Raw genomic sequence first — 16,462 nt, 5'->3', positions numbered from 1 at the left:
CCAACTCGTCGAGTGGATTTTGGACTTTCTCTTGTTGCTCCCGCCAAAATTTTTGACTTATGACATTAATATCCCAGTAAAATTTCTTGGATAGCTAAAAAGATACTCATACTATAAGTTGGTATGGCTTAGATGACAGCTTTCAATGATTTCTTTCCTCTTGTGAATTTTACCTTCCAGTTATTTACCCTATTTCAAATTCTGTCTTTAGTGCTCTCAAATGTTCGTACTCTGGATTTTCCAATCAGCACAAGTAAACTCAAATACTTGTTGTAGCTTTGGGTAAATTGCATTCCAGCAATAGCAATACCTTTTAATAAAGAACCGACTCTTCTCTATTTCAAACGAAATAGAGAGGACCATTCTCGCTTTCGTACTCATGTCAAGCATTAAAGACAATTAAAAATCCCACCTTTCCCATCATGTTGATATATATGCATTGTGTATAAAGTTTCATAAACGTACAGCTAGCTGTTATTATATTGTCCGTATTGAGCCTGCCAAATATGAACGCACATTGGTCATGAAAGGCGGTCCCCACCGGCCGTATAAACATATATTAAGGTCCAGTACTTCGACTGAAATCTTAGATTTGAATCTTCTGACGCCACTTGATCTTCCATCTATTTTGCACAAATTCCTAAAAGACAGCAGCGTCAACTGTCAACTAGTGTTTACTGTGGTTCATTGCATTTTGTATTTTTGTTAATCGCATAAAGTTCGTCTACAACCGTTGTCATTGTAGCATTCTACCTCCTTCTAGTGTTGACAATGATTTAGTGCTAGTCTTTTTTAAATAAGCGACAATAATTTAATAGTTGGTTCCTTTCATCATCGGAACGCTTACGGCTTACTGTTCTTACTTTTCTTACTTTTCAAGTCCTACCTCTCTTATTTATATATAAATAAGAGTTCGTCTGACTTTAGGCCATCCAAGCTTCCAAGATATTCAAACATAATCATGAACATCAATACCAGATTCTATTTTTCTCTTTTCCTCTTCATTATTATTTCTGAAAGCTTCTTTTTGGCCAAGGGACAAAACACGACGGTCCCGGTTAACGTTGGTGTGGTTCTTGACTTGGATACATGGAATGGGAAGATGGGGTGGAGTTGCATCAACATGGCTCTTTCAGACTTCTATGCCTCTCATTCTTACTACAAAACTAGGCTGAGACTTACCGCCAGGGACTCCAAAAGCGATGTTGTTGGAGCAGCTGCTGCAGGTTCTCTCCCTCTCTCTCTCTGTTTTTTATTTATTTTTTATTTTTTTTTTATCATTACGTAAGAAATGACAGCTTTTGTTTTCATTTCACTTCCTCGAATATGTTCTTCCTGAGGGATTAAAACTCTCTGCGGTTATAGCAATGGATTAATGGGATGAAGCCCACTATCATGCATGTAGATATCGTTAAAGAGCTTCATCACCGGCCATGACATGTCATACATTAGAGAGATTAGATTTAATAATTCGTTTTGGTTATTCTATTTAGTATTTAATAATTCTCAAATTCAATTGTTTACTTAATTATTCCACTTATTCATGACTGAATTTTCAAGTTCAACAAACCCATTTTCAAAATCTCATGCGATGAACAAAAAACTTGAAAAAGTCTTTCATTTGACTATATTTCATTATATATAGACAAATACCATCCATATTATCTATTGAATTGAAGTCGGAACTGTATTTATGATTCATTTTCTCTAAACAAATAATCACTAAAAATCTGTCAAGTATAAGTAAGATATCTATAAACAAATCCAAATTAAACTTTTGTTATCAAAAGTATTCTGCTACATCAAAAATACTTCTTAATATCAATTACAATTTATGATCAAATACGTTATAAGATATTTTTTCCCAGTAGCAAAATCTAGATCCATCACACTCAGAGTTTACAAAACAAGACAATATATAATTAACTAACAATAGAAATAAATTAGATATTTTTTTACTTAACAGCAGCTAACTAATACAACACACCAGGAAAAACCAGAGCCGATACAAGAGAAGCACCCCTTCCTTCCATTTTGCTTCTGCAGAACACATAAAACACTTCTCCCTTGAATGCCCATTTCAGCATCCTCTCAACTTTTGATAAACTATCCCTTACAACCAGCCACAAAATAAAATCATGCATAGGAAACCAAACTAATTTCCACCAATTAACTAATGGGGAGTTTGGATTGAATAACATCCAAAGTTTTGGCAGTACTAGATAATTATACTTCTCTTTAAGATATAATCCTAATATATAGGTTGATCTACAGCCCTCATTGTCACACTACCATGTGACCATATCTTGTATATAAAATTACATCTGGATGCCACCCATCCAACCAAAAAAGTATATTTTTCTACCATCTCGTACCTTGAACTTGATAAAGTCCATTGTGGTATCACGAAGCTTCAAAATTTTTCTCCAACTCCAAGAAGCATACTGTGGAATTTTTATTTGTGAAAAGCTTTCTCAATTAACATATTACAAACATCTGCTGTCAATCTCTTCGATATCAATGGAACCCCCAAGTATCTAACTGGAAACTTCCCTTCTTGGATTTGGAAACAATCAATTAGTGGCTCTCCATTATCAATTGAGAAACCCCTACACAGTAAAGTGAACTTTTTCTTGGGTTTGTTGTCAACCAGATCCATGGAATAACTCCAAGACTAATTATTCTCCAATGATCAGCAAGTTATAAACCTTTCCAAGAAAACTAAAACTTCTATTTTAGCACCTAGTAAGTATCGTATATAATCTTTTTGAATACTTGTCAATACCACTGTACTTGCACAATTATGCCCGATGGCCAATCATTTTGGGTTCGATTGGACATCTAATCAAATTTCTCTTTCTTTTGACAAACGTACAGCTCTATACCTGATAAAAAATGCAGAAGCGCAAGCTATCATAGGGCCACAAAACTCTATGCAGGCCAACTTTGTCATCGATCTAGGGGAGAAAGCTCAAGTGCCCATTATATCATTCTCAGCAACAAGCTCTTCTCTTACTTCCCTTCGAAGTCCGTACTTTTTTCGAGTCGCTCAAAATGACTCATCTCAAGTGAAAGCTATAAGTGCAATTATTCAAGCTTTTGGATGGAGAGAAGTTGTGACAATCTATGTAGACAATAGTTACGGGGAAGGTATAATACCTGACTTGATTGATTCCTTGCAAGAGATTGACGCCCGTATCCCATATCGAAGTGTCATTCCTACATCGGCCACAGAAGACCAAATTGGTCAAGAACTTTACAAGTTGATGACAATGCAAACAAGAGTCTTCATTGTGCACATGCCACACAATCTTAGTGCTCGGCTTTTCACCAAGGCAAAAGAAATTGGAATGATGAGAGAAGGTTATGTTTGGATCATTACCAAAGGGATAGCCAACTCATTTACTTCCATAGAACCTTCAGTCATGGACTCAATGCAAGGGGTACTTGGTATAAAGACTTATGTTACAAAAACAAAAGAGCTTGAAGATTTTACAATTCGATGGAAAAGAAAATTCCGAAAAGACAATCCAAACTTTATTGATGCTAAACTGGATGTTATTAGCTTATGGGCTTATGATGCTGCTTCCGCACTAGCCAGGGCAGTTGAGAAAGCTGGGATCACAAATATTGTATTTGAAAAGACATATTCTTCAAGCAATTTAACTGATTTGGAAACTATTGAGGTCTCTCAAAATGGCCCGAAACTTTGTGAAGCATTATTGGGTGTAAGATTTACAGGCCTTGCTGGAGATTTCAGTCTTGTTAATGGGCAACTACAATCATCAACTTTTGAGATAATTAATGTGAATGGTAATGGAGAAAGGGGGATTGCATTCTGGACACCAGAAAAAGGATTGGTAAGAAAATTGAATTCGAAGAATACAAGCACATATTCCACTTCAAAGAACAATCTAGGACCTATTATATGGCCGGGTGATTCAAGCTCTGTCCCCAAAGGTTGGGAGATTCCAACAAATGGGAAGAAGCTGCGAATAGGAGTTCCAGTGAAGGATGGTTTTAGTGAATTTGTTAAGGTGACGCATGATCCTAGCACTAACAAAACAAAGGTCACTGGGTATTGCATAGATGTCTTTAATGCTGTAATGGGAACATTGCCATACACTGTTAGCTACGAGTTCATTCCTTTTGCAAAGCCAAATGGTACAAGCAGCGATACTTATAATGATCTGGTCTATCAAGTATATCTTAAGGTCGGTAAAAATATTCTTACTATTTTTAACAACTAAAATAAATATTATTTATAGAAATGATGGAAGTAAATAATTTTCTTAACAGAACTTCGACGCTGTGGTAGGAGATATAACAATTATAGCAAACAGGTCTAAATTTGTGGACTTCACATTGCCATACACGGAATCTGGAGTATCAATGGTCGTGCCAGTCAAAGACAACAGGTCGAAAAACGCATGGGTGTTCTTGAAGCCTTTAACTTGGGACCTTTGGATGACAAGCGGTTGTTTCTTTATCTTCATAGGCTTTGTGGTATGGGTTCTTGAACACAGAATAAATGATGATTTTCGCGGGCCTCCCTTGCATCAGATTGGGACAAGCTTATGGTACACCTTCTCCACCATGGTTTTTGCACATCGTAAGTTCCCTTTACCATGTTCTAATTTATTCTTATATAATAGTAACAAGCAATTCAAATACACAATACAAGGCCTATGCACAATACAGCACGTTCAGACACTTGTATGCCTATAACAGTTTTAAAAAATTCTTTCATAGAAACTAGAAAGTATGGAATTTGCATTCTTCTAGACTAATTTTCTACTTATCCAACCTACTTAATTGCTTGCTACTGTGCTGATTTGTGTGTGTATATATATATATATATTACTTATTACATCCTTTATCATCGTTAGTCAACATAAATAATAGTTTTATAATAGCCAACATGTTCTTCTGGTATGAGATAAAGTAAAAGAAGATTATTAGTAAATAAAGTATGATTAATTAGGAAATTAGAGTTATTATTGTTGGTCAACACAAATAATAGTTTTATAATAGCCAGCATGTTCTGGTGGTATATGATTAAGTCAAAGAAGATTATAAGTAAATAAAGTATGGTTAATTAGGAAATTAGAGTTACTAATATAAATTCTTAAGGTGAGTATATAAGGGATAAAAGTCAATTAGCGGTTTAATAGTGTTGAATCAAACGTGGAGAGACCCAAAAATGTAATGCCTCGAGAAATTAATTAACTTGTGATTAACTTCACAGTTTGCCTCCCAGTGCCATTCCACAAGAAATAAGACTTTGGGATCTCTACTCCTTAAAAAGAGAATACTACGCTACATGAACATAAAATATTCTATAAACATAAATTACAACCAGAACTTCTACCAAGAGTCATTACATTAATTGAAAATCATACTATACAAATCATCGATATAAAAGATCCAAACTAAATCCTTAATACACAATCAAGCCTTAAATGCTAAGCCTACAACATCACCCAAAAGTTCTAGTTACCATGAGCGATCTTGACAATCCTGGAATCAGTCCTCAAGTATAACCGGGTCAATATCACTACACCAAACAACCGCATCAGCCTCAAGGTCTATCTTGAATCCAACATTTAAAGGTGGTCCAACTGTAAAAACAAAACATGTTTCATAGGTGTAAAAGATACAAGCATAAGTCCATGACTTAGTGAGTAATAATACACATGGTGTATAGGTTATCATGTAGTGAACTGAGTTATGTATAAATCACATGACAATGCCATCATGGATGCAATATATGTCGTAATAAGATAATTATGTCATAGCTCAGCATCATAAAGTCTACTCAGGATATTAATCCTTTTCCAGCAAGGTTGGCGCTATCCTGAGGGACTTGTAATACAACACCGGTGCCCTGGATATGTACGCTACATCCATCATTAGCAGCTCGACCGAGTCCAATCTCGGGTGGCCCACACTACTAATGACGTCCGTCTATAGTTACCACCACTCAAGCATGCTTATGCCGGTCACAAAAACAATTGCATTCAAGGCCAAAATATTAAAATAAACCTTTGAACATAAGGTTAACCTATATAGTAAGCCCATGGTCGTTATCCCGCACGTACTGGTGTACCATGTCATACGATAAAATTTAATCTTCACCGTCTTTTACATGCATACTCTTACAAACTCATCATTTTTATTATCTTGTCATTAATCACTTATTTTCACAAAATAGAGTTCACATTAATCAAAATTATATTTCATGTGAGTTGTAAACATGCATGTTTGGTACACAAAATAATCATGCTATATGGGAAAAATATAATAACATGTTTTTCGTGTGAGTTTATTTCATAAAGCTCCACCATAAAGTCCTCTTAAGGTTCCACAACCTCGAAATCTAAGAAAAGACCTATCATAACTTCATCAATTCTAATCCCAAGCCAAACAAGCCCTAAATCCTAAATAAGCTCGAAATAGGCTTTCTGTCCGTTGGTCAAACGTTCAGCCTCAACATTGAACGTTCGTCCAGTGTAGGGTCAAACATTTGGTGTTGTGGCAAATTCTCATTTCTAAACCTAAAAGCCACAAAACCACTTCTAAGCAAGTCCTAAAGTCTGAATAAGATCACTAACAGAGTCCTAAGCTTCAATAACACCTTCATGCCGAACTTGGCACGTCAAACCTAACCAAAATATTAATCAAACACTAATATATTATTAAAATAAAAAACCAACTAGAGATAGTAAACCAAAAGTTTGGGCACGAAAACTAACTAAACAACATAATAATAACTTAAGAAAAAAGTAGGGCTATGAATGTTACCTCCTTAGAAGAACAAGAACCAAGAGAGCTCATTCTCTCTCTCCAAAACAATCTCTCACTCTCACTCTCACTCTCACTCTCACTCTCACTTGTGGATCACATTGAAGGAAGGGGCAAAAATGAGGTGAAAAGGGCGACAGTGGTGTTATTTATAGGCTTGAGGTGTCTGAAGATAAGAATGAGTTGTTCTTACACATTACTGCCAAACGTCGAAAGTTCGGTCACTTTGTCAAATGTTTGGTGTACTGTTTTATCCAACGGTTTTTTTGTCAAATCAAACGTTCAGTGGTCCTTAGTCGGAAGGTTGGTCGTCCCAGGTCGAAAGTTCGGTGTACCTTTAGACACAAAGTGGATGCTTGAATAGTGACATATGTCAAGTCGTCGAATGTTTATTGATTGAGGATTCAAACTTTCAGTGTATTGTAATATCGAACGTTCAGTAACCCTAGTCGAACATTCAGTCATAACAAAAAATTAAAAATTACCTCTTTTTCCAATCCCAAACCCACTTCAACTCTGATTAAGGCTTATTTAACCCTAATAAATATTCAGGGTATTAAAAAAAAGGACAACGGGTATGATAAAATAAGAAATATATATTATAAATCACTAGTATACATGAATGATACAAAAAAAAAAAAAAATCTCAATTACTAGTACAAACTTTTTCTCTCTTAGTTTTTGACACACATAATACTCTCTCTCTTGAGTTGTGAGACAGACAATACTTATGACTGACACACAATAGACACAATTTCTCTCGTACTATGACATATACAACACAAACATTCATAAACTACTCGCACACTGACAACACATCTCACCACTCACCCATACACACATACAACACCACTCATGCATTAATTGCAACACACTCTTTCTTGAGATTTGTTTTTCACACACTAACATAAATAGCCCATTCTGTTTTATATGTAAATATTATACGAATTTTGTGCACTTTCCAACTAGTCCTTGAGTCGATTTAGTGAGCTAGCCATGATCTGGTAGGAAGAGACATGAGAAGGAGGGAAAGAAATAGATTGGGTAAGGAAGGCAGTGGAAGGCGGCAAGAGGTGAAAAAAAGCAGTGGAAGAACATTCTAGAGATATAAAAGCAAGATGGAGAAGGAAAGCAAACTAATTGGAAGGGAAGCATGGTGCTGAGCGCTAAGATGTGGTTGCTTGAGCAGATAGGCAATGGACTGAAATTATAGAGAGAGAGGCGATGGAGAGAGAGGCAATGAATTCGTTTTTCAACACTCTCCCTCAGCACTATCTCTCTCTGATTTAACAATTCATGTAGGAAAGCATTCTTCACATCCACTCTCCATAACTTCTATAATTTACTAGCTGTCAATACTTAAAAAAATGAATAAATAAATGAAATTGTAGTAATCTTGGCCATAAGACTAAAGGTTTCATGATTATCTAATCCATACTATTGAGTGAATTCCAAAGCCACTAGCATTACCTTATACTTTTACTCAATCCATGTTGACAAGTAATGTAGCATGACGTAGTGGGTTCATAAAGACAAATAAAACTAGAATCACAACTCTTTTCAAAACCAAGAGTCACTCAAGGATTCGAGCCTTTCGAGGTATAGTATGATAGAAAAGAAAAACACTCTCATAGTGTTTCTTATTGATAATCAACCAAAATAAATCAAAAGTGTTGTGTTCTTAGGTCACCAATAACACGTATTTCTAGTAAACAAAACCTTAAACCTAGCAGAACACTAAAATAAGCCGATTACAAAAATTTGCAGTAGCCATTTCTCAGTTTGAACTTGTAAAATTGCACTTCGTTCTGTGTGCAGTTTGAACTATAACTAAGGATGCCAGCTTTTGTCTGGCTTTTCAATTTCCTCTTCGTAGCCTGTTTTCACCCAGCAAACGTTTGAATTAATGAAACATCATCAAACATGACTTTGTATGCATTTAAATTAGCTTTTTAATGACATAAAGTTTACCTCCATTTGATGTCAGAAACTTGAGATATGACCTATTTATTAAGGCTAGTATGGATGAAAACCACCCTACATCAAAAAGTCTTCACTTTATCAACCCATTCGTAGGAAATGGGTTTAACATCCTTTGATTTTGGAACTATATCCCAAATATGGTCATCTTTAATGCAAATACTTCTTCTTCCATTACTTTCCTCGATGTTGTGCTTACAACTTTTTCTTCAATTGCAATGGCACTTCCTCTTTTTATTCTTCAATACTAAAATGTACTACATCTAGCACACCAATCTTTCATGGGCTTTTCACTCTTTCAGACTTTGGCTCTTGCTCCATTTCACTAATTAATGTTATGTATCCCTCGATGGTTTTAGGACATGATTGCATGCTATCCTTTGGTTCCCCCAAATTACTTTTACTTATACGATTGGAGCTCACCTTAAAGTTAATTATCCACTTCATCATAATTGACTACTTTGGGTTTCGTTACTGCCAATGGTGTTGCCTCTTACTTAAATACAATAACACTCGTTGCTATTTCATCGATGATAAATTGTTGTTTGATAGCTTTATTGTTGAAATCCATTCCTTCTTATGAGCTTCATTATAATACATGCTCTTGATCATCATTCAATGTCACTGTGTTTCGTTATGCTAAATCTCCTAAGTTGACAATCTCGAGGATAGTGTCATTTTGGACCACAGTTAAAGAATTTAATATTTTGACTCAAATGTTTATTTTTCCTTTAATGTTGGTCATCTCTTTGCTAACTCTTTGGAGCTCCCCTTGATTGCAAACTCCTTTATAGAGCTTTTTCCTCGTGTTTTTTTTTTTTTTTTTTTTTTTCCTTTAAATATTATGCATCTCTGTCCTTTGGGGTGAGCTGTCTTGTTACTAGCAAATAATGTATCTTCCTTGTGCTTTAATGAGACCCAAACCAATTGCTTGGCCAAAGGTTATTGGTTGGCAAATACATTTTCGATTCCACAAGAGAAGGTTGGGTTGGCCAACTTTGAAGCACGGTTATAAGTCCTCAATATTTGGACAACTCATGGATAATAATTCTTCTAATATGTTTCTCATTAAATTTAATATTTGGATCTAATTTGGCGATTTCATAAAAAGAGACTTTACCTTTGCAAAATACCAATTAATTGTTAGCTCTCATTGGGCCACCATTGATATTATCTAGCTCTCAAGAATTTGAAGCTTGTAAATCATTTTGTTCGAAAAGAGAATGATCAAGAATATGCCATGCTTCTCTAGGTGTGGTGGTATTTTGAATATACTCCAGCATTTCCTTCTCAGTCGTTATCTTAATCGCAAACATAAATTTACCCGCTTTAATCCTCTACTTCTAGAGCCCCTCGACATTCTCTGTACAAGGTGTAGTGCAACTATTGCCAATAATCTCCCAAAGATCTTGCTTAAACAAATATGACTTCATGCATGTTTGTGACATGCTATGATTCTAATTATGAACCTTCTCCATTGTGCCCAAACATTGCAGATCTGCCATAATAATTTAGTGTGATCCTACAAAATGCAAAGTAAGTTTCGTCCCAAACTAACAAGCTTCACAATCCTAGATTGTGCACGAAAAGAATCTATTCACATGGTGCATTTTAATGGCCCCTGACTACTTAGCTTCACAATCTCTGACCGTGCTCAAACAATTTCACGAACAGAACTTCAGTGTGGTCCATCTAACTTCAACAATACCTGACTGTGCTCAAACAAAAATTTTATGCATATAACTTAGTGAAATCTGATTTAAGGAGGAAATTTGCAAAATGACTTAGTGAAATCTGGACAAGATCATTCTAATAGTGGAGCGAAACCGTTCGAACGGTATGCGTAGGATTCCATGTAGGATAAAGGGGAAATCCTACCATTTGAATGAGATGGAAACCATTCAACCGGTTTGGCAGGATGCCACGTGGGGGGAAAGGAAAATCCTACTATTCAGATGATATAAAGTAACTGTTTGAACAGTATGGCAGGAAGCCTCATAAATCAGCCAGCATTTATGAAGGATCGTTGTTTACTTCCCTGAGGCATTTTCCTTTTTGCAAAGAAATTCAAGAAAATGGTGTTTATTTTCTTCATGGGCTATTTTGAGAAGAGAAATCTTCATAGGCGGGCCAAAGACAACACTTTTCAGAAGCCATATAGGATTTTGGTGCCGTCTAGGCCGAACGAAATCAATAAGCCCACTCTTACCTTCCTCGGTGAACTTATGGATTTTCCTAATGGGCCTAACCCCCTGACCTTCTTGCCCATCCAATAATTTATCTCATACCAGCCCAACCATTCAGATATCCCAACCTAACCTAATAAACACCCTTATAGATATTAAATCCACTGTGAGCTTACCAACTTTCATATCCCCTTAATCGTCATCCCCTTCCTCTCCTCACCCTCCCAATTACAAATGCTGCCCCCCCTTCAAAAACTACTACCTACCCCACATGCTCACCCACACATCTACTTCACCCTAGTTCCCCCCTTTCCCCTCGGATGTGTACACTTATAGTATGGATCCCACTTTCAAATCTCTCCAACAAATCAAGAAATTCAGAACAAATTTCAGCTCAAACCTTTCAAGTATCTCCAATCATGAGAAGGCAACAGTTGAGGAGGCGGCCAACCTTACCATGCCCCCAAAGGCACCATGAGGATCATAGCATCGAACTACCAAGGCTTATTTTGACCCTCGACAACTAGACCACTTCAAGCAATGATCTATTTGTAAAATCCGGATGGCATATTTTTTAGCGAGTCCAAGGTATAGGAAAATAAGGTAACTTTTGTACTTAATAGACTTGGCTGTTATGAAATTCTCTAGTTTCCCTCTATTGGTCTCAAATGAGCATTGATTTTGATTGGAGACCTTTCCTAGAAATAGAACCCTTTTTGTTGAATAAACATATCACTAGTATAATGAACTCTGACTTTCCCACTGACCTTTGGCTTCAATCTCTTATTTATGGACACACTCAAACTTTTGAAGAAAAAAAAAGTGGTTCCTTTTGGAAAGCCCTTGGTTCCGTTGGCAATTTTGCTAGACCCTGATTTTGCCCAGCAATTTCAATGACCTAAAATCTCCCTTGGGAAAAAAGAGAAGGAAACTACGTCTCCTCTTCCTTCAAGGGAGATCTAAAAGGTTGCCTCAAAACTAATGGACTAGTTGACCTCGGGTTTTTTGGTAACTTTTTCATGTGGTCAAATGGTCTCCAAGGCCTAGCCAACATTAAGGAAAGGCTAGACCGAGGTCCAGAAAATGAGAATTGGGCCATTCTTTTCCTAAAGCATTTGTCACATACCTCCCAGCCTTTTCCATTGACCATAATTCTATCCTCCTTAAATACCTCTGACAACAACCACCTCATTGCCAAACCTTTCCGTTTCAAAGCCTTTTGGATTTGAGATAAAACGAGTTCCTTCATCATTAGAGAATCATGATCAAAGCAATTTACGGGTACTCTTGGTTTTATACTCTGCAAGAAACTTAAAGGTGTGAAAAAAGACATCACAAATTGGAACATGGACTGTTTTGGACCTATCCAACATTCCATCTAAAAATTAAAGCCTCTATTAACGCCATTCAAAAACAAACCCCATTACAGAAACCACTTTCATTCAACACCAACTAAAAGCCTCCCTAAATGAACGCCAACTCAGAGAAGAAATTCTTTGGAAACAAAAATCTAAGGAGAATTTGTTGGTTAGTAGGGATCTCAACATATAACACTTCCACATGTCTACTATCACGTGCAGAAAACAAAACATAATTGATACGATCATGGACCACTCAAATAACTTGTTCTAACATTAATAACCTATTTGTCTCTCATTTAGAGCTCATTTTCAATTCGGACAATCCCACACACTCTTCTGAACTTGACCAAATCTTCACCTTGGACAAAAAATCAAAATCTCCGCCACTCCCACTAAAGAAGAGATCTTTTTATCCCTCTCTAGCCTGAGACATCTTGAAGCCCCAGGAAATAATGGGATGACTAGTCTTTTCTCTAAGCACTATTGGCACATAGTTAAAGAGGATGTTATTTACTTTGTACAAAACTTCTTTAGAAAGGGTTAAACTCCTCATGTGAAAAAACTTTTGGAAGCTTAAGATTCATCAGAGACAAAAACTCATGTGAAAAATTATTTAGAATTGCCTTTCCACTAGATATACTCTAGCTCTTTTCCTAACATTTGAGGATGAGAGTTGCTCAAATTTTCGTCTATGTGATTCTTCTATTGAAACATGTGAGCATCTTTTCCTCACATGTCAGTTTGCTATAGTAATCTGGAGGATGTCTCCACGGCCTTTGGACACCTATAGTTTTGCTGGCCTAAACATTATTGATTGGATCAAAATCATTTTTAGGCCCACTAAACTAATCCTCAATATTAAGATTGAATCCTAACATCATTTTCAGCACTTTGCAACCACATCAATGGACCTCATTTGGATGCTTAGAAATCACAAATTTCACAATAAATTCATCCTAATTGCCTTGATCTTCTCAAAAAAAGAAAAGAAAAAGAACACTAGCTACCAGCATCACTCACCACAAAGCCTAGAAAGCCCTCACTCCCAATCCCATTCCCTAGTGTCCCCCTTACCAAGCTTCATCAATGTTAACTTTGATGTAGACAACCCAAACTCCTTCTCAACCTTAGCCGCCATTGGTACCAACTGTGATGGGTCTATTCTCTTTGCTTTAGCTACATTGGGTCCTTTTTTGGGCTTCATAGTAGGAGACACACATGTTTTCATCCATGTAGTCAGAACTGCCTGAGCTCATCACTATCAACATATTGTCCTTGACATAGATTCTTTATCTGTCATACTTAGCCTTCGTAAACCCCACCTCACATCTGATTGGAGAATTCCAACTATTATTTCTTATGCACTTGGTTTTCTTAGTTCCTTTGATAGATGGATTGCCACCAAGATCGACAAGAGTGCAAACCGTCATGCACACAACATAGTTCACTGGGCCGCTACCACCAATTCCACTCGCAGCTTTCTCAAAGACATGTTACCATTGTTGGATCTCCCATTAGATAGTGGAAAGGATTCCCATTGGTACTTTTGTGGCCTCCTTTTCTTATAGCCTGCTTATCTACTCGTATTTTGTTGTTTTCTTTTGTTCTATTCTTTGTTTATTGCTTGTTGTGAACTTTCTCATCTATTATAAAATAATAAAATAAAATAAAATGTTGGCTGATACTGCTCGTGATAGTAACTGACCAGTTGATTTTGAAGTCTTATAAATCCATGTAGAAAAATAGTTAAGACCTGAAATTTCGAGTTGCTTCATTTGTTAATTGTTAATGCTTTTTAGATGGTACATTTTTAGTTTTCGTTTGAAAATACGATTTGCTATGATATAAAAGTGAAAGTAGTTTTGAATGTTTTGGAGCATTTGTTAATGTTTTTGTTTTCAAAATAGAAAATAAAAGGGAGAATAAAAAAGTTATATAATATGAAGCCTACGGTGTGATATCGCTGCAAGACTTTATTTAACAAATTAAGTGCTAAAGTAGACAATGTTATATTATTTATGAAAACGTGCCATTGAGTCATTGTATCATAGATTTTAGTTTGCATTTGGGAAGCCTAAAAGAAGAGTTTGAGAGAAAATACTAAAAACGTTTTCAAGACTACAAAAGTTTATTTATTGAAGTAGAATTGTTTAGTTGTTACGTACATGGTTCGACCTGTTGATGTGATTGGTTAGTAGGTGTTCGAGCTCATTCCTTTCTTTTCTCTTTTAGATTTTGAAGATTAGTTAGGATATAGAGGATTGCTTTTCATATTGAAGGGATTATGCTTGAGGACAGATAGAATTAAATAGAATTGTAGTAATAAAATTTGAGCACTTAGTTGTTATTATTAACTCTTGGGAGAATTAGTCGGAGTATATATTAATTGTTGTAATGGATTAATGTCGGTATTTTTGGTTGTTGAATTATTTTTCTTGATTAGTTGTTGATTGTCAAGTGAGGCCAAAGCTCTATAGGTATGGGCCTTTGTCACGCGCCTAGCTCATATGGTTGGGTTCGTGGTTTGACAAGTATACTTGAATTAGATGCGTCTTAAATTTCATACAAATGTAATTATGTTCTTTACTAATACCCTTTTGAATTTACAGGGGAGACAGTGTTAAGCAACTACGCTAGGTTTGTGGTGATTGTATGGGTTTTTGTGGTGCTCATACTCACTCAAAGCTATACTGCAAGTTTAACATCACTCTTAACTGTTCAACAGCTGCAACCAACTGTTACTGATGTCAACCAGCTTATTAAGAATGGGGAGTATGTCGGGTACCAACGAGGTTCCTTTTATTTAGGAATCTTAAAAGAAATGAACTTTGACCCAAGTAAGTTTAAGGTATATAATTCTATAGAAGAATGTGATGACCTTTTATCCAAAGGAAGTGCAAATGGCGGTATAGCTGCTGCTTTTGATGAAATCCCATACATGAAGCTTTTTCTGGGACAATATTGTTCAAAGTATACCATGGTTGGATCCTTATACAAAACTGATGGCTTTGGCTTTGTAAGCTCTCTCCTATTTCTTGTGTGTGTGTGTGTGTATTTGTGCATATATTTATGCATGCATGTAGATTTTTTTTTTTTTTTTCTTATGACTTGCAGGTCTTCCCAAGAGGTTCCCCTCTTGTTGCTGATGTTTCAAGGGCAATCTTGAAAGTGACTGAAGGAGAGAAAATGAAAGAGATTGAAAAGGCATGGCTTGGGAAGGAAAGCAATTGTCCAGACTCCAACACCCAGGTTTCTTCCAACAGTCTCAGCCTCGCTAGCTTTTGGGGCCTATTCCTCATTACTGGTGTTGCTTCCACATCAGCCCTCATCATCTCCGTGTGCATGTTCCTTTACAAGGAGAGGCGGCAAATCTTGATGCGTTTTGATAATTCAAAAGTTTCATTAAAGAGAAGAATTGGGCATACATTGAGAATCTTTGACAAAAAAGACCTCACCTCGCATACTTTCAGAAAGAGAGCAATTGAAGACAAAAGTGGCATTAATAGTGGCACAAGTGAACCCTCACCAAAATCTAACTGTCCCCTGAGTCCATCAAGCCATTCAGCACGCACAGAACCCCACTTGGTTTTCTTGGGAGATCCAAGAACGCCTTCTAGAGAGTACGCTGATCTTAGTCCACACAGATAAGTGTCTTAACCAGCAGCAGCAATTGAGCTAATTGTCCACCCAAATCAAGAGGGATCAAGAATTCATTTGACTATATCACGAAAGCCATTAATATGCATTTCCAATCTAACATGACAATGACAAATCCATCTGATATCATAATTTCATTTAAGGGTAGTATTCTTTGCATAGTTAAGGACTAAATTCGTTCATCAATGTGGTTTTTAAACGTATTAATTGTAAGTAATTGTAGCTCCAAGAAGTAATTGTATCTTCGACTTCCAACTAATTCTACGTATACGACATCTGTTCGGAATAAAACGTTGACAATTTCTTTAGCAATTTTTAATAGACCACTATGGCGTCACAAATCTTTCCAACTAATAGTAACTCTAAAGTGATGTTCTAGCATAATCCAGCAGTCAAGAGTTGATGTTTCTAAAAATTGCCCATTTTTCGTAATAGCAAAGGTCCATTAACTGATCATATGATGTTTACAGGTAC

The 16,462-nt window shown here is 36.2% G+C and overlaps 1 protein-coding gene across 1 annotated transcript; it reads left to right on the top strand.

The window, feature by feature from the left end:
• Positions 1 to 874: 874 nt before the first annotated feature.
• On the top strand, positions 875 to 16,238 carry LOC133865402 (glutamate receptor 2.7-like). Its single transcript, XM_062301802.1, has 5 exons — positions 875 to 1,226; positions 2,878 to 4,214; positions 4,300 to 4,612; positions 14,941 to 15,347; positions 15,446 to 16,238. Exons 1-5 carry the CDS (start codon positions 962 to 964, stop codon positions 15,977 to 15,979), a joined length of 2,856 nt encoding a protein of 951 aa, XP_062157786.1. The 5' UTR covers positions 875 to 961; the 3' UTR covers positions 15,980 to 16,238.
• Positions 16,239 to 16,462: the final 224 nt, after the last annotated feature.

This window comes from Alnus glutinosa, chromosome 4 (genome assembly GCF_958979055.1).
Source record: "Alnus glutinosa chromosome 4, dhAlnGlut1.1, whole genome shotgun sequence".
Classification (NCBI taxonomy): Eukaryota; Viridiplantae; Streptophyta; class Magnoliopsida; order Fagales; family Betulaceae; genus Alnus; species Alnus glutinosa.
This window is presented reverse-complemented; position numbering and strand designations above follow the sequence as displayed.